This window comes from Anser cygnoides, chromosome 2 (assembly GCF_040182565.1).
Source record: "Anser cygnoides isolate HZ-2024a breed goose chromosome 2, Taihu_goose_T2T_genome, whole genome shotgun sequence".
NCBI classification, from domain to species: domain Eukaryota; kingdom Metazoa; phylum Chordata; class Aves; order Anseriformes; family Anatidae; genus Anser; species Anser cygnoides.
In genome coordinates, this window is record NC_089874.1 from 70,898,164 (window position 1) to 70,921,874 (window position 23,711).

At 41.1% G+C, this 23,711-nt stretch overlaps 1 protein-coding gene across 1 annotated transcript; it reads right to left on the minus strand.

Annotated features, from left to right (window-relative positions):
* Positions 1–19,574, minus strand: SMIM13 (small integral membrane protein 13). The gene is made up of 2 exons (XM_013190431.3): positions 19,374–19,574; positions 1–3,686 (listed from the first exon to the last, which is right to left on the minus strand). Exons 1-2 carry the CDS (start codon positions 19,447–19,449, stop codon positions 3,493–3,495), a joined length of 270 nt encoding a protein of 89 aa, XP_013045885.1. The 5' UTR covers positions 19,450–19,574; the 3' UTR covers positions 1–3,492.
* Between the last annotated feature and the right edge of the window lie 4,137 nt (positions 19,575–23,711).

Genomic DNA, 23,711 nt, shown 5'->3' on the forward strand with positions numbered 1-23,711 from the left:
TATTTGCAACAAGTCTGGTTATTTTATTTTTTATCTGTGCAATCAGTTAAAACAAGAGCTAAACAGATGAAAACAGACAACCACAGAAGCTTTAAGTACAGTATCTTAACACTGAAGAAGCAAATGACCACATTAAGCACTTTTTTTTTTTTTATGCTGGTCATTTCCAATCAAGACAGAATTACATACACAGGTATAGTTCAGTGTAAAACCTGATGTTAAGCAGCAAGTTGCTCACGAATTGCAGCACGGTATATGGCATTTACTGCAAACAGCTACAGCAGCAGTGCTCAGTGGATGAACTGCATAGAATTAACCTTATGGGCAAACATTAGATAGATCACCACTATAACAACCTTAGTGGCTCTCTAACAGGTCTGAATTATGCAATTCAGCAACAATTGTCTATACTCTGCTATTTTAACAATACGTTTTCTATATTCTTTCACCACTCTGTACTATATTTGTTCCAGCCTTCCTGGCAGTAAGTGTTTTCAATAAACTAATTACATACAATGCAAGTAATCACTGCTTATTCAAAAGTTACGTGGCCCCTGCAACGAAAGTGATATGAATATATTTAAAATAACCAACCCAAAGTACATTCAAGAGAATGGCTGCAGCAATAAGGCAATGAACAGTTTTGAAAATAGCTTCTACTAAACAAAACAAGACCAACCACATAACATGTTGTCTTCATAAGGTTTCAGACTTGAATAGGTCATTTCAAAGTTAAGTGCTTATCCACCAGTAACAGTTCAGAAGTACACTGGTAAAAATATTCAAAGACATGAGTATATTGGACTGCCAGCAATCACAACCCAGGTCTTATATCATGAGTATGCTTGCACACACACAGCTTCATTTTTACAGGTTTGCATGAAGTGCCCTGCACAGAGATTTTACTACAGACTCTCAGGAAAAACTGTATATTGACTGAAGATACCAGTATTATAGAATTCTTCCTAACCTCATAATATAAGCCTCTGGCTTATAAGTACTAGTAAGATCACAAATGTTATACACTAAGCAGATAGTGTTATTGGCAGCTATGTCACAGCAACTTTAAAAAAATAGCATCAGCTGTTTAAGAGACTGAAAATAATTTTGGGGAGTGAAATGTACACTTACAATCTGCAAATAAGGGAACTGCTTGGCTAGAGCAGATGAACTACCCAGAGATTCTACACCCATTAGCTTTAAACTACCATCTAATTGCATATTTAATCATTGTCAACATTCAAACCTGCATGGATCTTCCTTCATTAACTTGCTCCAGAGTCTTGATTCTTGCACCTTTAGAACTACTCTGGATAGCTACATATATCACTGTAACTTTGCATTTCTTCACAGCTACCAGAAGCAGAGACTGAGTTAACTGTTCCTTATCTCAGATGGAGATATTACAAGCATAAGCATTTTGCCATCTTCAGTGGATTTATGTCTAGGCAAAAGTAAAGTGCAGTGGAGTGTCAATATTCTACATCAGGACAAAAAAAAAAATTCTTTGTTTGTAAGCCCATATTAGCAAAGCTCCAAGACAAAGATGCTAAACATTTTTCTTCAGAGAAATGCTCCAGGATTTGGCTAGTACTGCTGAGCTGAAAGTCTCATCATGTGAAAAAGACATACAGACACAAGAATATTGTGACAATAAGTTGTGTAATGCAATCAACCGAAAGCAACAAGGAAAAGAACCTGATTGCTTTTGCTCAGTTTGAGTAAACGGGAATTTTACTAGCGAAGAAAATATTAAAAATTCCCTTGTCAGCAGTCAGGAGAGGAAGGAGACTTATTATATTTCTGCATGTGTTTCAAGGATATGTGTACTGTCTAGTCATGCTTTAAAGTACAACCCTGTGATACAAAGCATGCTTATACGTACATGCTAGTAACTAAAACAATGACTTTCAGGTTCCAAAGGAAGGTCCAGGCTGATCTTACATATCTTAATGCTCAAGCATCCAAGTCATTTATAAGGTGAATACTCTCAGTAACTTTCAAACAGTATTCAGAGATGACAAATTAAAACAAAGGCACCAAAGAAGTGCTCTTTTCCCAGAAGTAGGTCTACTTAATGAAAAACTTAAACGTTGCTGCTTTTAGCTGCATAAGTGAACTAAAACCACAAGTTTGGAAGTTACAGGTTTAAACTTCGTAACAGCTGCAAGTACAAGATCAATTTTGTAGTCCTGTTTAACAGTTTTTGTTGTTGTTGTTTTTGTGTTTGTTTTAATACAATGAACAGTGATCCAAACAATACCACATATCCAGGTTCTGAGAGAAAACTGAGGCTGTTCATGAAATAGACATTTTGATTGTTCCCCACACCATGCACACGGAGGTGGAACATGCATGGTCCTCTTCTTCCCAAAGATCTCACGCATCAGTCTTCAGAGTGGCTAGATAAACAGAACTGGAGCTCTTAATTCTGAACTGAAGCGTCAGAATAGCTGCATAACTCATTCTCAAAAACCAGGAGCTCATTACTGGTAAAGATCAGCAAGTCCCCCACCAAACATGAGGTACCAAATTCATTAAATTCATTGCTGTAACAATATCAAAGTGTTAGAGTGACATCTACCAAACTGGTCGGAATGCCTTCACTGGTTTCAGAGAAAAAGTTAGGTCTGGTACCAAATACCTGATGTAAGAGTGTTCAAGGTGAGCTAGAAAAGTACTTAGTATTCAAGAGCCAAAGATGACACTTCAGATTACTAAACCATAGGTACATAACCTAGGCATCTTCCCCTCTCCAACGTAAGTTGGACTTGGAGTAAGAGGTTCAGGAAGAACATACAGAAATCTATCACGATTGTTCTACCTGTAACCGTTCTTATGCCAAAAGCAAGAAAACAAATCTTATGACCCGATTCCTTTTCTGCCTTATTTTAAGGAAACAATTAAAACCTCCCATGTTCACCTAATATTGTTTTTTCATATTTCATTTATACTTATATAGAGATAAGAAAATAACAGTTTCACTTTAGAATACTTTCTAAAGCAGGATATTCTTTCAACTGTTTTTCAAGTTCACACACATTCTCAAGGTTGAAAAGAATATACATTCATATATAGCTAAAGAAATAAAACTCAATTTCACTACATGTAGTTGCAGTGCTGTAAAGAAAAAAATAATTTAGAAACCATTTCAACTCTGAAACATTTATTATGTTCAGACAAATGCAAAGGCTAAGCCTATGGTCCAGGACCTGTTTTTCATCTGTGCACAGGGACCGGAGCTACAGCAGCTCAACATTTTTCTGATGGAGATCCCTCTCCACCCCTCATTTCTTACAGTACTCTATGACTTGCTGCTGAAGCTCTCCCTGAACCTCTACCGAAGTAGCAAGTATTGACAGTTCCGAAGCAAAGGTCCACAGGTATTAATATTACCTCTTAGGTCAGTTTTTCATTACGGTCAAGCCATTGAACAACACAGCGCAGAGGTGCTTAACCATTCATAGTTAACCAGAAGTTCAATGTAGTATTTTAAGTTGTTTCTTCTGCGGGTGCCCTTCGCTGTCGAGCAGATTTCTGTCTACTTCTCTGTGGTGAGGGTGGAGTCTCCTGTTCAGCTTCTGTCTCTGCAGGCTCGTTGTCCCCCTGCTGGGACCCTGTATCACCTATCAATTCTCTCAGGAATTTGAACTTAGACAAAAACAATTGCCAGACCACATACCAGCCTGCAGGAGACAAAGAAAAAAGGTACCACTTAGTTACTTCACACACATCGATAGGCAGCTCTCAGGCAAAACACAACAGAAAAGGGAGAAAAAAATAATCAAGTGCCACCTTGATTACTCTTAACCCCAGCATCCCTCCCTCCCCCTCCACACCCACTCACCCCTTTTCACAGTCCTGTATGCAACTATTCAGCTTGATCAAGTTTGCCCTCATCCAGAAGCAAATATTCTAAGCTCCAGGCAAGAACCTGAACATATTCTTAATTGCAGTGCCACAGCAAACAATAAGCAGGCGATTACACCAGTGCAAAGACATGGACCTTAGCTGGCAGGAGAAAAGGAACTTCTGTGGTTACATCTAAAGCAAGGCGACAGGATTCAATATGTAGGCACTGTAAAAAAGTAGCAGTGGGGTTCCTATGCTCCCTCAGCAAACATCACACTCAGGACAAACCACCTTTTAAAAGCTGCATTACATTAGGCACACTTGGAGACTTAATGCCATGTTTTACATTAAATACATAACTTCCTTATCATAATTCACTAAAAGACAACATCCTCCAAATTCAGTGTTTTCTCACCACACCAAAGTTCCATTAAAGTAAAATTAACATTATCAGGTAAATTTGTATAACATTTAGTTCTACTCCAATGCAGAAACGTTCTTGGTCTCAAAACCACACAAGTGAATTTTACAGCTGAGAGAGTCACATTTCTAGAATCTCTAAAAATATTTAAAATCCACCACCTCCTTGCTCTTAAGTCAGCATTTCCAGAACAGATAGCCAACACTTACAAAAGCAGATGTATTTTTATCTAAACCTAACCCAGAACCTTCTTTATAAAATTCTCATTTATCTAAGCACTTTGATAAAGAGAGGCTGGAGCTGTACCAAGCTGAGAACTAGTTATCCCATTCCCTCTAGCTGGCCAGTCAAGTTTCATTATCTATAGCTTAGAAGTGTCACTTAGCTGCGTATTTCACAGATAAGTAGGATAAAATTGGAGCTGTGATCCAAAGGCATATGCTATATATAAGCATCATTTGCAATATCAAAACCATTTATCTCAGTCAGAGCTATAAATTAACACTCCTTTTCCCAATCTGAAGGTTTTGCCATTCAAGCCTGTACTGCTGACACCTGCAAATATTAGCAGCCCTGTTTTGCACAACTAGGGAAAGCTGTTCCCCCAGCAACAGAGCTGTCAGCAGAAACAGATTTCTGAGCCTAGGCAACAGGCATATTAAGCAAGGTGAAACACGAACAAGTGGCACTTGTATAACCACAGCACCTGTATTTTTCTCCCTCTTCTGTCACTGGAGTCAGGACAAGGTGAAAGAGCCATTACTTAGGACAAAGCAAGACCCCACCCTTCCCCTCTGTCCTAGAATACTCTTCTCATCCTGTAGACTTTTAATTTCCAGAACTTCTCTGCTACCAGGGTCAGCTAGAGGAAGGCATGACAACCTTTTAAGATCCAACTTAATTCCCAAGGCCTACTCTAAGTATTTCCTTTTCTGTTAACATCTAAAACTTTAAACGATTTGTGAATAAATTGAATCTGATGTCTCACAAATACTTTAAAACCCCTGTATCTAGAAAAGAAAAATGAAAATGGCTCTTTTATTGTGTTTTTGCATATCTAGAGGTAAAAATTACCTCTACTTCTGAAGATTGTTCCCATTGAGTGGTATTTAAGGTCTCTGGGATCTACAATATTTTGTCAACTTCGAAGACCATAAATCGATCCATTTTTCTCATGGCTCTAAACCTCATTAAAAAAAAAGTAATCAAATCTCCAAAAGCCATGCTCACTTCCAGTCTGCATGGGAAAGAAAACAAAATATTCCCAATGAATACAGGAAAGGTGAAAGTGAGACCTGAGCAGAATATTACAAACTGTTACAAGCATCTTCAATTCCACAGTTTGCTGAGAGATGAAATTTGGGAGACTGAACCGAGAAGTGCATGAAAAGCATGCAGAGTGTTCTATCACGTTCACTTAAGGAGATGGGGACAGAGGGTGCATGAAGCTCTCAGCCACAACTTGCCTTTTTCAAAAGGTCCTTCCTAAAATACCTTCAAGTGAATTCATGTCAGATACATACATTACTTCCAGAGAACACCCCAAGGAAGAAAAAGCCAAAATATTCAGGGCCTCCCCCAAAATAAAGTTGTAGGACACTTGACAGAAGCACCGGAGTATATTTGATATAAACAAACAGGTCAGTAAGTGAGGTAATTAACTTTGGCTGGGTAAAGAGCTTCATATGCTTCCTTTATCACTGCAAACAGGCCACTTACACAGAATTACAACCTGGACAAAAGCAAACACTGAAGGCCGTTACAACCAACCTGACCAGCAGGACCAGGCAGGAGATGTGTGCCACGATGCAGTGCATTGAAAACAGAATTACAAGAGGCTTACCCACTGACAGTGGGAGGGGCAACTGGGCTCAGGAGTTGTAAAAATAAATTCAGGTTTACCCTGTCTCTGCCACGTCACCATCCATTGCTGCCTCCTGGTCTTCTTCTCTGATCTTCCTCCCGGTACGGTGCTCTCCTGGAGGCACATCCCTCCCCACATGCACCCCAGCTGGTTCCACATGAAAGACTCCCCAGATCTGCCAAACTACACCACAGACACTGTGGTATAAGGTAATCAAGGTAGAAAGATTCCTTTCCTTCACTTGTTCTCATCACAGTGCCAACTTGGATGGAAAGTTTTTTTAAAACATCCCCTGTTATAAATGACTGAGTCCCAAATAGGATTACAATCAGAGTTTACAATTTATTAAACGAATAGAGGCAAGCAAACAGCGCTGGGTGCGCCGGGAGTCTCTGCTCCACCGGGACGCACACCCGTTACGTAAGGCATCTACTTTTTTATACTCCTAGGCTAATACATATTTATTACTACTTCTAAAAGAGGCAAGGTTATTATAATTGGTTTCCCGAATCCGATGTCGCCTGCTTATCAATCTCTGTTACTTTCTCAGGGGCTGCTCGAACAGGGAGACAGGAAGGCCCTCATTCTTCCTCCTTATCTGGTGGTCCAGGGAGACAGGAAGACAGGAAGGCTCTCATTCTTCCTCCTTATCTGGTGGTCTCTTGGCCGGCTATCAGAAGTTACTGCACATCCGTGCAAAGTCAGTAGTTTTTCTCCGAAGAAATCCCTTGTTCTTTTCGCGCCTAAACCCAGGCCTCAATGTTAACCCTTCAAAACCCCTTAGTGGCACGAATTGCTGGACCATTTCTTACAATTCCTCCCTTTTTTTTTTTTTTAATCATCAATTCGTGTCTCTCCTTCAACCTTTGTCAGTAACAATTGGATTTCATCAGTCAGTTCTCGGGGTGTCCACTTCTTAAGCATCATTATCGACACGTCACCTTTTCTCTCCACTGAAGTCATCACAAATTGGGTGCTATTTATTACTCGCCGTATCAACAACGTAAAGCAAGGTATCATACAAGGTATAAACAATAATGTCATTACACCACATAAAAATAAAAACAGCATCCTTTTAACCCATGGTTCACCAGGCAACCATGAAAAGAAATCCCAATCCATACCCTTCCAAGTTTGTACTGGGACGTGGGCTAACTTTCTAATTTCCTTTGTTATCTGCTTGACCACTTTTCCATTATCATCAATCTGTAGACAACAATTAGAATCGTTCAGTTTTCCACATACTCCCCCTTCTTCTGCTAGTAAATAGTCTAAGACCATTCTATGTTGGAATATAGCATTTCTCATTTGAGTGGATTGGTCAGCCAAAAGATCCAAGGCTGTCGCTGTTTGATTTGTTACAACCTCGAGGATAGCTTGCAACCTAATTATTCGGTTCAAATTATAAATAGGTTCTCGGGCTCCTGATATCAACTCATTTGGGTTCCAGGTGGCTGGCCCATAATGCTGTATGATTCTTTCAGGAGGCCATTCATCCTTTCCCCATTTTTGGGCACTACCCCCGGTTAAGGAAGTATCTATAGATCGTTTCACTCTGTTCAGGTCATCATATAATCTTATTCCTAAATGATCTCCTTGTGTCTGTGACAATAAAAAGAACAAGGGTCTTATGTACCCCACATAGCATACTCCCGACCAATTTTCAGGTAGCCTCTTGTAAGCATGTTTGCCACACACCCAATAATGTCCCTTTAGGGCCCATGTCCCATTTGGAAAAGGACCATTCCATCCCTTTTCAGCCCTTGGGGCGTGATAATACAGAGTGTCCTTGTTACCGAGTGGTCCTGTTACAATGTCTGCCCCGTTCGTACTCGTATATGCGCACTTCCAAGCTCCCGCATCGGGTTTCCACTTACAGTCACAATTCAGTTCTCCTTGGTGGCCAGTTATATTATAAGCTGACCAGAAATGCTTAAAGAACACTCGCCTCCCATTTTCATTCTGCCATCTCCAGCGATAGACCCGCACCACATGCTGTTCCTTAGTTGTGTTATCATGTTGACAGTCTAAGATTCGACTATCGAATTGTCCCCCCGCTTGGGCTCTTGCCACAGTTTCACATCCGGATCCAAAAAATTCTCTGTATGAGCATTTCAGCCAAGTCCCATTTCTCAGCTGAACATGTGTGGTGTTCCATTTCCCACTACGTGCTGTACAGTTTATAGGACTACATCCAGGATCGATACAATCATATCCAGGTGACAGAGTCCAATTGCAAATGCTTTTTCCCACCGCCACTGTTCCTGTTCTGTTCAAGCAGTATACACCCCGAGCTGACGAGTGTAACTGCCATGGGCCTCCTTCCTCTTTCCAAAATTGCTTCCCATTATGAACTTCGCTCAGATTACTGACCCACCACTTGGGTTCAACTGGGCCTGCTACCCAGGGCCAACTTTCAGTTCCCCCCGGTCCTCCACAAATCCAGCAGTTACTAAGGTTAAAGGCCCTAGCCACTTCCTCCCCCAAAGTGAAAAAGTTATTCTTCCATTCTTGCCCATGGCCCAATTGCCCCTGTAGAAACAATACCAGAAAGTATAGCATTTCTTATCCTTTTTCGTCGTCCAATCTTGAGAGTGTGGGAAACGCCTTCAATCATGAGGTTGGGCCCGCTTTCAGAGCTTGTGTTACCATTCAGCCCTTCGGGGTGATCCAGCTCCTGGAAAAACTAATCACAATTTCATTATGGGTTTAAGAGATTCTCATGTTACTTTTCTCAGGACAACCTGATCTTAGCGCGGGAGAAGTCCGGTCGAGGCCCTCTCACTCGGCAGTCAATACCCATAGGGGTTGCCTCCCTCGGTAGACCATACACACCGCAGTGGAGGGTCCTACCCCGGTCTTGCCTTCTCCCTTTCCTCCCTTCAGACTTGTCCTCTTTATCCAGTGCCCTTAATTCATGCAGAACCTTATTGCTGGGATATCAGTTCCTCTTTAATCTCAGTTTCAGTTCCCCAGGAGTGGACTCAACCCTCCAGGCTTCGGTAGTTATTGGTCCTTTTATTCTGGATGCGTGGGTCCAACCCCTTTCTGCCGTTCTCACAGCTGTTTCAGTAGTAAGTAAAACAAGGTACGGTCCCTCCCATCGGGGGTTCAATGATTCTTCTCTCCAGGTTTTTATTAAGACCTTGTCTCCTGGTTGTATTTTATGAATAGCAAATCCTAAAGGTGGTGTCTGAGTCATCATCCCAATTTCTCTTAGCTCCTGTAATCTCCTTCCAATGGTAATTATGTATTTCTGGATACTATGATCCTCAACTACATTGTTCCCTAGGGGCATCCCTTGAGAATAAGGCATACCATATAACATTTCATATGATGATAATCCAGTCTCATTGTGTGGTTTAGTTCTTATGTTTAAAAGCGCCAATGGTAAGCATTTCGTCCAGGGCAGCTGTGTCTCGATCATTAACTTAGCCAATTGTTGTTTTATTGTTTGATTCATCCTTTCTACTTTCCCTGAGCTTTGTGGGTGCCACGGAGTGTGGTATTCCCACTGAATACCTTTCAAGGGGTACATCCTTCAAATCTTTGTGGCTGGCTTATGTTCGATTATTTCCACACAATTGTGTTCCAACGGTCCTTCTTCTGGAACGGTTCCTAGAAATACTGCTGGATATAACAGGTTAGTCGTTTTCAAGGTTATGTCATCTTGTTCAGTTAGTATTGCCTGATATTTCATCATCCGGCTGGGTGATAACCAGTGGCCCCCCTTTTGTTCTAAAATGGTTGTTACCATATGTGGTCCAAAAACTTCAATATGTTTTCCCATTCGAAGGCAAATAATTTTCTACTATCTTTATCAAGAGGTATGCAAAAGAAGGCATCCTTTAAATTTATCACGGTAAACCATTTATATTTCCCTTTCACAGATGTTAACAATGTGTAAGGATTAGCTACTACTGGGTGAATGTCCTTTGTTATTTCATTTATTCCTCTAAGATCTTGTACAAATCTATACTCGCCATTTGGCTTCTTTACTGGAAAAATTGGAGTATTGTATTCCGATTTACATTCTTCCAGAATCTGATATTTGAGAAATTTGTCAATAATTTTCACTATCCCCTGCCTAGCTTCTATCTTAAGTGGATATTTTTTGATTCAAACAGGTTTGGCTCCTTTCTTTAATTCCACCTTTACCGGTTGTGCCAGTTTCGACTTCCCTGGTACATCTGTTTCCCATACTGCTGGTATAACTGCATTTTCTACTTCTCTTGGAATATTAACAAAGGGTTTATCTTTGTCCTACTTTGAGTAGAATTTGTCCTACTTTGGACTCAGGTACCTTCATTATTAATTCTCCATCCTCAAAGGTTATTGTTGCATCTAATTTGGCTAATAGATCCCGTCCCAAGAGTGGCATCGGGCATTCTGGTACATACTAAAATTCATGGGTTAGTTCCTTACCCCCAAAACGCAAATCAAGGGGTCGTAAGAATGGCCGTTCCTCCTCCTTCCCTGTGGCTCCAATTATTGTAGTTGTCTTAGTTCCTAATCGTCCTTTTAAACTATTTAACACTGAATATGTTGCTCCTATTACATTTACTGACTAACACAGAGAAAGAAGCTCCCATAACCAACAAAAAATTCAAGCCTCTGTCTTCGTTTCCTAGCTTTATTTCAACTAGTGGACCTGCTAGGGTAGATGCCCCAGGTCCCTGTTATTCCTGACTGTTGTAAGTTTGTCCTGCAGCCTAAGACAATTTCTTTCTGATATCAGGGGCCGATTGCCCTGGAAAGAGGCTAGCCAGTTGCCTCTGTTTGTTTGTTTGTTTGTTTGTTTGTTTTTAAGCCAGGTCCATTTTTTTTTCTCATTGCATTTCAAAGTTGGTCCAAAAATTCAAAAATTCCATAGGGGTTTCTTTTGGACCTTGTTGGAACAGATTCTCATTTCCCATTTTAACCAGATTTTGGTATTTACATAATTTCCGGGGTGATTAGGGTCTCAGTGAGGGGGTCGGTCAGGGGAATGCAATCGTTGACAGTTCCCTGAGCGGTCCCATTGGCAATCTGAGCTCACACAGGAACTCAGGTTGTTTCAAGAGTTAGCTGCTTTTCTGTTTCCACGACAACTCTCTCGGACCCATCACGGTCCCCCTGCCCCAGAGGGCTCACACCCGCGATTTAGAGATCTCAGCCTCGGGTTGAGACGGAACTATTAACATTCCTACATCCTCTTCCCCTGCTCATTCAACTTCAAACAGCTCTGTTAAATACTACATGCCACACAACCTTTAACACCTTCAACAACCCTTTTAACACTTCCTTTATCTTTCTCCAGCCCGTACTTTTCTAATGCCAACACCAAATGCTCAGTCAGGGGCCAACTTAATTCCAAACCTTTTCCCTCCAACATGCTGAAACAACATATCACTATACAACATTTCATCCTATTTTCCTTCTCTCCTCAAAAACATTAATTGCAAGACACTGTTATAGTCGATTGATCCATAAAGTGGCCATTTAGTTTATATAGTGGCCACCATTGATTGCAATACTTAGTGAAAGTCCTCTTGCTTTCTGTGCCCCCATTTCTAACAATATCCTTCCAATGTGCCAATATGCACCCAAGGAGGCTTTTTCTTTTTTAGGACGTCTTTTTTTTTTTTTGGATTTTCTCCTTTTCCTTGATTTCCCATTCCCTTTTATTTATTTATATTAGTTACTGTCCCTTGTTTCAATTTCCACGCAAACCTTTTTATTGCAGGTTTTTACTATCTTTTCCTAATCTTCTTCCCAAATGTCCCAATTCTCTGGGATTAAACTCTTCTTTCCACATACAAACTTTACTATTTCAGATTATTAATGAGCCCCATTCCAATCATAAATCCGCAGGACTTCGGAAAAACACCTGAAGCACTCGGCCTTCTGTCTTCTAGACAAACAATAACACCTTTTCCACAAAATTTACATTTCAATAAGACCGAATTTCAAGCCAAATGCTAATTTTTCTCATGCACTTTGTTAGTAAGCCTACACAAAACAAGGAATCACTCCTGTGTATCCGTCAAGATGGGGGTTTAAAAAGGTATTGAGGCCTAAAAAAATTCGCTCTCCCCCTTCTTACCAAATTCCTAGGGCTCAGGCCCGAACCACCAAAGAAGTGACTCTCCGTTCTACCACTTTGATAATCAGTCAGCCCCTCTCCCCCGATACTTGGGAAACTGACCGAACACCACCGCGAATATACCCAAACTTTTAAACTGTTACTTAGATAATGCTCCCACCTTCCTCCTTGACACAGTCAAAACATTTAAGAACAAAACAGGATTACAAGATGCACCACCGGGGGTGGATTGTTAGGATATAGAGGTGGTAGGTTATCCAATGACTCCCATTCATCATCTTTTTCTTTTTCCTTTTTTTTTTTATTTTTTTTATTTTTTTTTTTGTTCTCTTCTTCGTCAAACTTCTCGTCTGCTTTTAGTGTAAATATTGAGGCTGGAAAAGGACGTGAGATCCTGATCCATAATCCTGCATAATCACTTTCCTCCTGGCTAAAAGGTTCCTTTGAGTTAACATGTAGATTTAAAGCCTGGCAAACCCAGTCTTCAAAAGATCCGAAAATAGGCCAAAAGACATGTGGTCTTAAAGGCTCCTTTGGCCATTCTATCATACAATACTGAATCATTTTTACTTTGCTTTTTCCTTTTCTGGGGCCCCTATCGTTCCAATTTCTAATCATTATCCCTAATGGACTTTCTGGTGGTATGTCTGGTAATTTGCTCCCTTTTCTCTGGTCCCGGGTCTTCAATTTTGTCTGACCCATCTAGGAATTTTACTGTGGCAATTCCTACAGCCCTTGGTTGCCTTAGTGAGAGTGTCTTGCAGGGGGTTTAGGACCTATCACCCACCCACGAATCCTATAGGAATCGCTTCGGTCCTTCACCGGCCAAGTCCCTCGCGGGAGATTGGAACCGCGGTTAGAAGACCTCCACAATCGCTTCGGAACTACGTTCCGTCTCAGTCACACTCTCACACACACAGGCAACCGAAACCCACCCAACCGAACGGTATACACATTAAATACTTACGACTCCGTCGTCTTCGTTCGGATCTTCGCGCGCAGAATTACGGGCAAAATATAGTGCTGCAGCCGGCAAAGGGAGCTCATAAAAAAAATCTAAATCTTTGCTTGCCCTTATTCAGGTTCAGGATGGTGTTAGCCCCGACCTGACTCGAACAGGAGCCACCAAATGGTGGGGGCGCCCCTCCTAGATCAAGTCAGAATTCAGGAACCAAGACCATCCCGGACGAGCCCCCAATTGTTATAAATGACTGAGTCCCAAATAGGATTACAATCAGAGTTTACAATTTATTAAACGAATAGAGGCAAGCAAACAGCGCTGGGTGCGCCGGGAGTCTCTGCTCCACCGGGACGCACACCCGTTACGTAAGGCATCTACTTTTTTATACTCCTAGGCTAATACATATTTATTACTACTTCTAAAAGAGGCAAGGTTATTATAATTGGTTTCCCGAATCCGATGTCGCCTGCTTATCAATCTCTGTTACTTTCTCAGGGGCTGCTCGAACAGGGAGACAGGAAGGCCCTCATTCTTCCTCCTTATCTGGTGGTCCAGGGAGACAGGAAGACAGGAAGGCTCTCATTCTTCCTCCTTATCTGGTGGTCTCTTGGCCGGCTATCAGAAGTTACTGCACATCCGTGCAAAGTCAGTAGTTTTTCTCCGAAGAAATCCCTTGTTCTTTTCGCGCCTAAACCCAGGCCTCAATGTTAACCCTTCAAAACCCCTTAGTGGCACGAATTGCTGGACCATTTCTTACATCCCCCAAACACACAAACTCATCTGAATCCAGTTAAAGCTGCCTCTTCAGCTGAGACTCCCTGTCGCTTCGCAGTTACCAAACACTCCAATGAAACTTCTCAGAAATAACCAGACTAGTAAAGAATTGAAGCAAGTTTCTCAGGGCAAAAGAGACTCTCCAGCAACAGTACTGAGTAAATACACTATTAAACAAACCAAAAAAAAAAAAAAAAAACCACAAACAAAAGACAAAGCCTGGAGGCAGATTTGAAGTACCAAGTTACTTTCAAATGAGATGGCAATGCATCTTTTACCAATTTTTAAGCCTCTTAAGAACACTGCAAAATTGTAACCCCATACTTTTTAACTGTCAACTACAGAGTGCATTTAGTGTATTTTAATTTTTTTTAAACAAGAATGGACAGAAAGGCCACTCTCCTATTATGCATCTCAGCTTTGCCACTATTTTGCTGTAGAGCCGATGCCAGGCAGGTAGTTGGCACCACCAGTTTGCATCTAAGAAGTTTCCAGTCTGTTCAGGCCACTCAAAGAAGTCCTACTGGTTCATCTCCACACACAAAATACTTGATTGGAATCAGTGTTGTCTTCTTTAGCCATTTGCTTTGCCTTTTTGAGTCATTCTCAGCTTGGTTGAATCTGTGACAGTCAAACAGCACTGGCACAATACATCTTCAGCCAACTAGCAGGGGTGACACGTAATATTTTACCCTAACCGGTGAAAGAAGCTGCTCTCTAAGAAGCAAGCTAGGACAAGGGTACACCACTGCAACACACAGCAGGGGCTCCAGCTCTCGGTATAGCAGATACCTAAATCCAGAGAGCCTGGAAAGTCTGTCTGCTGCAACCATTATTCAGCATTTAGGCAAAGTAGCAGCTTCCAACCTCTATAGAGTTGTAAGCTGGGAGCCACTTAAAACGCCACGGCTAGGTGCCAGCCAGAGACATTTAAGCCACGCTTGGCATCGTGCCATCAGTATGTCACCCCTCCTACAAATGGTGATGCAATTTGTTTGCAAAGATGGGACCGTGACTCAAAGGCTCATTTACTGACTCAAAAGCATGTATCATCTTTGCAATAAAGCTGTCATGACAACTTTAATTTGACCAAGTTTCAATAAAGCTACCTTTTCTGCTACCTCCCATACTGACTCCTAGTTCTTTGTAAAGGGGAAAGAAGCAAACCAATCTGATGCCACATTACTCCTCACGTGCTCACGGGCACAAGTCTCGGGTCCATAACTTTCATTCACCTTATGTTGGCATGTAAACATAAACAGCGGGAGGATTTTCTTTACTGGAACACATTTTCCTCTTCCATTTGAATCAGGAAGATAAGCACAAAAAGCCAAAACAGATAATGTGGAATGCTGGTGTAAAATAACCTGAATTTTCTTATGCAAAACATACATTGGTCCAAGAAAGGAAGGAAGGTGATGCAGTAACAGTGCAAGAGTTACTTGCTTGTATTCAAACACTGAAGTGCCCACCACATAAAATCTTAACAGCTACAGATGGGGGAAAAAAAACAACACACAGCTCTAGAGGCTAAACTGAAATTTGGGAGAACAAGGTTCTACAACAGGCAAATCACTTTAACGCTGTGCCTTTTTAAGAGGCATGTAATGCACTACCCCAGAGAACACCTTTGCTGTCACCTGATGTCTGCTGTCAGTGACACACTGCTTGGGTCTGTGCTGTTCCCTAAGCCTGCTCCTTATTTCACACCAGATCACCTGCTGACTGATGCAAGGAAGCTTGCTCTCTTCCAGTCTTCCATTTTTAACAGCTGTAAATTTCAGTTTCAAATGAAAAGGTATTTTCTTTTTATTGCTAGCCTACTCAGGCATAGCTTTCCTCATCTTTTGAGGTATTTCACAGGATTATGTCATTTAAGATAGTTACAAAACTGTTTAAACAAAACATTATAGAAGAGTTATTCAGGCAGAATTTAAGGCTCAGATGTTTTCCCATCTGCAAATGAATTCAGACTTGTGAGGCAAACCAGACACACTTGTTTCAGCAATCAAAGTTACATTATTTTTGTTTTAAGCTCATGTCTCAAACCCCATCTCATCAGCCTCACTTGCTGAATAAGAAGAACATGCCTCTCTCTTCCCCTGAAGGCACTTCTGCACCTTCATCGGACTATATGCATTAATACATTGGGAAAATAAAACAAATACACAGAGGATAGAATAGAACATCAGCCAAGGTGAACTCATGTACTGCTTACCTATCTCCTTCACTGTGCATAAATTCCTACCAGCAACAAGGAATGCACAAAAGCAATGAGACCACGAGAGAAACCAGAGAAAGGAAATCTGAAAAGATGGCTATGAAGTGGAAGGAAGTTACCTTAGGTCCACTTTTAAAAGAGCGATTGAAAACCAGACATGTTTGTAGTCTCTCAATGGTTTCTATGTCAGATGTGCTCAGTTTACAAATAGATTTCACTAGCAGCAAGCCTTCAGTGCTTCCTAACAATTTCAGATTAGGATTGGAAATGGCAATTGCAAGCATCCAGAAGTGTGGCATAATGACCGCACAGACACCAGGGTTTCTTTAGGGATCAATAACTTCAATAATTTTTATTGAGGACAGGCTCCCTTCTTATAGCATTGGCTCTACAAGTGGTACTTTCCCACTAGCTACTCATTAGTTAACAACTTCGCCCGGCAACAGCAAACACTGAGCCACTTCCATGTCTTAACGGTTGGAGAAGAAGCAGTTTGAGACAGCAAGGGTCTCGTGAATCACTTTTCTTTGTTCCTTCTAGCTTGTTTACATTCGTCATGCCTTCACCCTTAGGAGTCTGATGTTATCACCAACCACGGAGCTTGTCGACCACCATGGCAATACTCCCACACAGAAGCGTTAAACAGAAAAAGAACTCAGGTCACTAACTCAGTGTATTTGTATAGACATAAATGCCAAATTCGGGTATAATCATTTGCTTTTCACATTTCTGATAAACTGGTCCTAATAACTTCTGATAAAATTCAATGCACAAACTATCTTTTCACTTCAGAAAAAAAGTAACTGGAAGGAAATTTAACATTATAGGAAGTTTTCATAGCGCTTATCCCATCACATTTGTGATAAGCAACAGAAATTCACACAATCCTAGGACATCTGGATATTTTAGTAGATTGTTCTCTGCAAGCATTCACACCATGAGTCCTTTTACAACCCACTCAAAATCCAAGTAACAGCTCATCAGTCTTTTGACCCTGGCAGTCCTCTTCTGAAGCTGTTAAACACCTCTCATCAGAAGCTGATAAGAATATTTTATAGCCATAAGTTTACTTCAGCTTATATCCGGTCATCCTTGTCTCAAGTTTGTCTATTAACTTGTGTGCCTCACTGGCTAGCATTTACTTGTATCCTGGCATACATACAGCACTCATCTCCTTGGGAGACTGACAGGCTCTCTATTTACAAATAGAGACTGACAGGAGCTCTCTATTTACAAATAGAGACCCCCACAGTACAAAAGTTGATAAGAAGCTGCCTATCACAGGCACAAATAATTTGATTGGAGGTAGTTTATACTCATTTTCTCCTAATAGTGGTCTTGACACCACTTTTCCTCAAATAGTTTCCAGTAACAGTCTTGGCACAAGAACTAGAAGTATCCTAGTACTAACTGATTAGTAAATGCTGTGTAAAACTAAGAAAATACCATTACCAATACTATATAAATCATATCAAACCTTACCTAGCCATTTCTGACAGGGTAACAGTTACAGCACCACCTGCACCCTATATAAACAGCAGCTTCCTGCATTTACTACCTTTAAAATCTAGGTACATTTTAGCAATCAATTTATAAGCTCTGATACTGTTAAAAACAAGATACAGAGGACAGATCTGAAGCATAGTGTTCATTAAATCTGAGCGTAGAATACAGAAGTCTAAACTGCTAAGTATTTATAAGCCATTTAAAAATAAAGTTATTAACTACTTTTGCTATTTTTAAGCAAGGAAGTAGTAAAGAGAAGTTACCAGGCAAAGTTAAAAAGATCCCTTGGCACTTCACACTGTTTGTCATACAGAGACAAAAGCAGAAACACCTAGAGAAAATGTTTCTGATTTTGAACAGTATGTTGCAAAGTCGTTCTTATCCTTCAGCATTACTGATCTCTCACCTGTACTCTGACAGCATGGAAAGCCTAGTAAATACATTGCACCTCCAAAAGACAGAAAGTGGCCAGACAATACCCACTGAAGACACGAAACCCATCTCAGAACAGATATCCACTTGTGTCACTGTTCAGTCTGTGACAATGGACAATAAGGGATACAGGAGAAAAGAGCACAGGAGGAGGGAAAGCTTACAGCGTGCCTCACCTACCCCCAATACTCTGTATTTCAGATGTTCCCTTACTTTAACATTAGCAGTAGGGCTTAAATACGTTGATGGACCTTTCTTCTATGAACTTTAAATGGTAAGTTTTAGAATCCAAAATATTCTTCATGAGCTTGCCATTTTCCCCTTTCTTTGTGTAAAAGAATAATTTTTCCTTTTTTTTTTTTAAGCCTGATCATTTACCTTGATATACTCCAGCTCCTCTGTAACAAGGAAATTGAACAACCATTCCCTGTTCACCTTTTTCACTCTACTCAGTTTCAAACTATCACCTTCCACCATTCAACTGTTTTCCAGGCTAGACAGCTCTAACCTAGTTAGAATCTCTTCATGCAGAAATTACTGCATAGCTCTCACCATTCTATGCTTTAAAAAAGAAATCTAGATTTTTTTTCTATAAATAAGGTAATGGAAATACACTGAGATACAGGCACGTGATAGATCCCTGTAGCAATATAATGACATTTTCTATTTTATATTAAATGTCTTAACATTTGATTTGCCTATGTTCTTTCTACAAAGAATTAAATGTATTTTAGAAAAATTCTTAGAGTGCCTTGATTTAATCCTCTGTTCAGCACAGTAAGAGTTCAGTTTGAACCCCTTAAGTTTCTCCACATGATTTACATATGCATATACCTCTCAGTTCTTATGGGTGTAATTCCATAGATGTTAATACTGGACTTCATCTGCCATTTCATTGCCTAGCCCCTTGATATTACTACATCTTTTTGCAATGCAGTTTTGAGCACAACTTTTTAAAAAAGTATTAAATGTCAGCTGAGCCTTCAGGTTACCCCCCTTGGTTTTCAAAAAACAAATCCCTTGAGCAGTGAACGCCTGGTGGATTCACATCTCACAGGTCTGCACCACAGCTGGGTTTGGTGGTGGTTATCTTGTATTTTGGGACTGGCTTTTTGAACTCCCAGTCCGATACCCTGGTCACCTCACCCAGCACAGGTCCGGGAGGGTTTTTTTCTCCCCCCCCCCCGGGCCCGAGCCCCCCCACACCGCAGGGCAACGCGCCCTTAGCCTCTCCGGAGGCGCCCCGCGGCCACTCACCGCACAGCATGAAGAGCAGCACACAGGCCAGGGTGGCCACGATCACCAGCAGAGTCAGCCCGATGCTCTGCCACATGCTGCCCGCTCGCCCCTCTCGCAGAGGCCAGCTCCCAGGGGTTGCGGAGCCAGATGGGTCCCCAAGCGAGCTGGCAGCTGCAACGTCCCCTCCCGCCGCTCCACAGAGCAGAGACGAGGCGGGCCTTGAGGGCGGCGCGCGGAGCTCACCGGGAGTTGTAGTTCAGCTCCCGCAGGAATGCGTAGGCCTCGGCGCGGCGCGGACTACAAGTCCCAGCGCACCCCGCGTCCTTCAGCGTGTCCTCGCCGCGTGATGCTGTCGCCGCGCGATGGTGTCGCCGCGCCATCGCTTGTAATGGCCGCCTGAGAGGAGTGCGCTCCATCGACAGCTCTGAGGAGACAGTTCTTCCTCTGCGGTGAGGGAGCCCTTCGTTTTTTTCATTTTATTATCGCTATGCTGGCTTCCCGCTGTTTGATGTGCACATTACAGCGGTGGTTCAAATTCCACAGGACCTGTGTTGACATGGTGGTGATAACACTGTAGCTGCCTTGCCCTCATAAGGGAAATCCGAGGAAATCATAACTGCCAGGAATCATGAGATAAAGGTTATGCTCCTCACCGATACAGCCTCACTGACACAGACTTTAGCACTTTCACCTTTAGCACTGGAAAAAGGTTGTGACTTTACCTTGTAGCATGGGAGATACTGGCTAATGTTCCCAAAACTACTGAAAATGTGTGCTTAAATCCGCAAGAGCAGAGCTGTGATTGCCCATGAAGATGTCACCATTGCAGTGAGATGTCAAAGAAGGCTAATCCATTTATCCTTTGTGTTTCTTACATGGTTGATTTTAAAATCTCCCCTTTTAAGCGAAGCTAAAGTTCTTGCTTTTCCTGCTCATTGAGTATGTCATGTGCCTCCTCCTTTCAGGAAACCTATAACCTAAAATTACCTGCACATGCAATCCTCCATTCACATTCTGAAATTTGCTGTCACTTCACCAAATCAGACCAGAGTTCCATCTTCTCGTTTCAGACTTACTCTCGTAACATTCCAAGCCCTGTTTAATACTCTGCCTAACCCACTCATCATGTCTTGCAAGTTTAATTCCACTTTAAACACCTTTTCTGATATTTCTCAATAACTTTGTACTTTATCAATGCCTCCACATCTTTAAATGTCACTCTAATACTAACCTAAGCAGTTGTTACATGCATACTTATGCAAGGTTTCTTCTGTATTGCAAACAAACAGCAAAGCAATAACAGATACTACTGTATTAGATTTTGAAAAATAAATAAGTTCCCTCCTAGCTACAGTGTTGTGTTTCTCTAATTTTTTAGTTTTCACAGAGAGTAAGTTCTCTGGGTATGGAACTGCCATGTTCCTGTAAAGTAGCTGTCATATTTGGGGTCTATTCAAAAATTTTATCTACATTATCCTACAGTTCCAAACTGGTTTAGTAATAGTAGTTAATTAATTCACATCCCCAAACCACATCACAGAACCACTCAGCACCCATAACTGAAGAAAAAATTATCTTGGAAAACTATTTTGGAATGAAGTCATTTTGGAGTGATAAATACATATAACAATGATACCATCCAAGGCAGTATATTACACAATAAAAATGAAAACAGGAAGCAACTAAATTTCTCATATTACACTGCACAGGAAGAGGGTCTTTTAATCAACATATGTTCAGTTTGGAAATCCTTAATTTTATTTGTTTAAGTGTGTGTTTCTTCAGAATGTAAAATTTAAATTTGATGCGTCTTTGGGCATGAATTTAAGGCATCTCGAAATGGTAAATGCTTTTAAATAGTTTAAAAGAACTAGCTCAAAAGCCAAAGCAGATACCAGATTTTGGTTGCTCATACTAACCATTCTAAATCACCTATCTTCTGTTAATTAAATGCTCTCAAATTATACTACAAGAAATTTAATTCTCTTATAGAAATAGAAAGGGAAATTTTGACATGAACATCAGAAAAGCTTCCCAACCACAAGACTTTTCAGGTTGAACAATAACCATCAAAAGGAGAGAAATGTCCAACCTAGCAGCTGTTACATTTCTTGTAAAAAAAAAAAAAGTGAAGTACTTAAAAACTTTTTTTATCCCACAAAGCAAATGAAGTAAATCGAACAAATGAGCTTCATGAATCATAACTGGCTTAAATCTGAGGCAAACATACAATCCAAAAATTTTCAGAATATCATGATTGAAGCTGAAGCATTTCACCTTCTGCTTAACTTCAACAAGGTTTCTCACCCAGTACACAGATGTCCTAACCACAGGGTTAGCTGAGCAGGATTACCTCCCCTGACCTACCAGCAATGTTCTACCTAATGCAGCCCAGGATACCACTCTCCTCTCATCCACTGGGCTAACCACCTCATTGTAGAAGGCTATCAGGTCGATTAGGTATGATTCTCTGTTCTTAAATCCATGCTAACTACTCACGATCATCTTGTCCTTCATGTATGTGGAGACACTTCCACAAAGATTTTCTCCATCACCTTCCCAAGGTTTGAGATAAGACTGCCTGGCCTGTACTTCTCCAGGTCTTCCTTCCTGAAGATAGGAGTGACATATGCTCTCTTCCAGTCTTAATGAATCACTCCCAGTCACCAGTACATTTCAAAGGTAACTAAGAATTGCCTCACAATGACATCACCCAGCTCTCTCAGCACTCACGGGTACAACCTATCAGGCCCCACGGACCTACGTATATCCAGTTTGTTGAAGTGCTCCCTAATATGGTCCTCCTTTACTGACAGCAAGTCTTCCATGTTCTACACTCCCTCTGGTCTCAGTGGCCTGGGATTGCTGGAGAGCAGTATGGATGCAGTACTGAAATTGCCATCAGCACAGACAACAAGCACATAAAAAAGACTCCGTAGCATAATTGTTGAAGCAGTTAAATTCAAGTTAAATTCAATCTCAAGCAGCAAATGATAAGATGAGGGGAAATGGCCTCAAGTTGTACCACGGGAAGTTTAGGTTGGATATTAGGAGAAATTTCTTTACTAAAAGGGTTGTGCAGAATTGGCATTGGCTGCCCAGGGAAGTGGTTGAGTCACCGTACCTGGAGGTCTTCAAGAAATGTGTAGATATGGAACGTAGTAACATGGTTTAATGGTGGACTTGTCTATACTAGGTTAAAGGTTGGACTACATGATTTTAGAGCTCTTTTCCAACCTAAATTATTCTATGATTCTGTATCAGTTCATATGTTAATGTGCCAGAAATTTGTATCAATACCAATGATGATGCATTTGGGATAAGTGAGCTACAATATGGATATTGTTTGTTTGTTTCAGAAGTCTGTGAAATGCAAGAAAGTATATTAAAAGAAAGTGTTGGACCAATGAGTTTTTCTAACCACTGAAGTTTCTAATTTCTGAAGTTTGAGAAATAAGGTCGTTTATGCAAACCTAAGCTTGATCTACCTAGTTTCTTACCTGTGTATGTGCAATATGGAGTTGCAGAATTGAATGTGGCTCATCTGTTCCCTGAAGAGGATGGAAAAAAATCATTGATAATGAGTTTTATGACTTATTAAAGTCATTATCGTCTTTTATCCATCACCTTTCAACATTCGGTCACTGCACACTATCAATATTCTATATTCAATACTTTTTCCTATGACGCTCAACACTGATCAAACTTATATCTTTTCTGTCAGTGTACATGACCATCTATGCATTGATGTATGTTTTGTGGGTTAGAAAAAAAAGGTTGGTCAAGGTCATCATGCAGCAAAGGGACTGTAGCACAAGACTGATGAGAAGGCCTCTTAGAGGGCTTCTGCTAATTAGTACACCAGACCATGGGGCAGGCCAAAGCAGGAGTATTTGACGTGATTTCACAGAGCAGCAACGACATGCAATATTGCAAATAAGAGAGCTAAAGACCGGTAGCAGCGAAGAGTAATCAAGATTCTGAAGGCACAAGCCTTATTGAAAGGGTGTGAGAGCTGATGCATCTAGACTAACCAGTTGTTTCACAGCAGTCAGTTAACTGGTGGTCATGTTTGTGTAGCAAAACAGGGGAGGGATGTTTTAATCCTCCATGAGCCAGGGAGAGGACTGAGGCTGAAACACCTTTTCGAACTATCAACTGCTTTTGAACCTGCCCCTTTTGGTTTCCTTTCCAGCTGGTGCATGGGGAAAATGTAACGCTTCTCTTGTGTTTAATGTATTTGTAGCACAGATTCATAACTGTGTAGCACAGCAGAACTTTCACTGATGTCAGTTGCTGCTGCAAGAGCTCAGCACTTTGACAAATCTACATTCAATTACCCTAAGGCAACAGCAG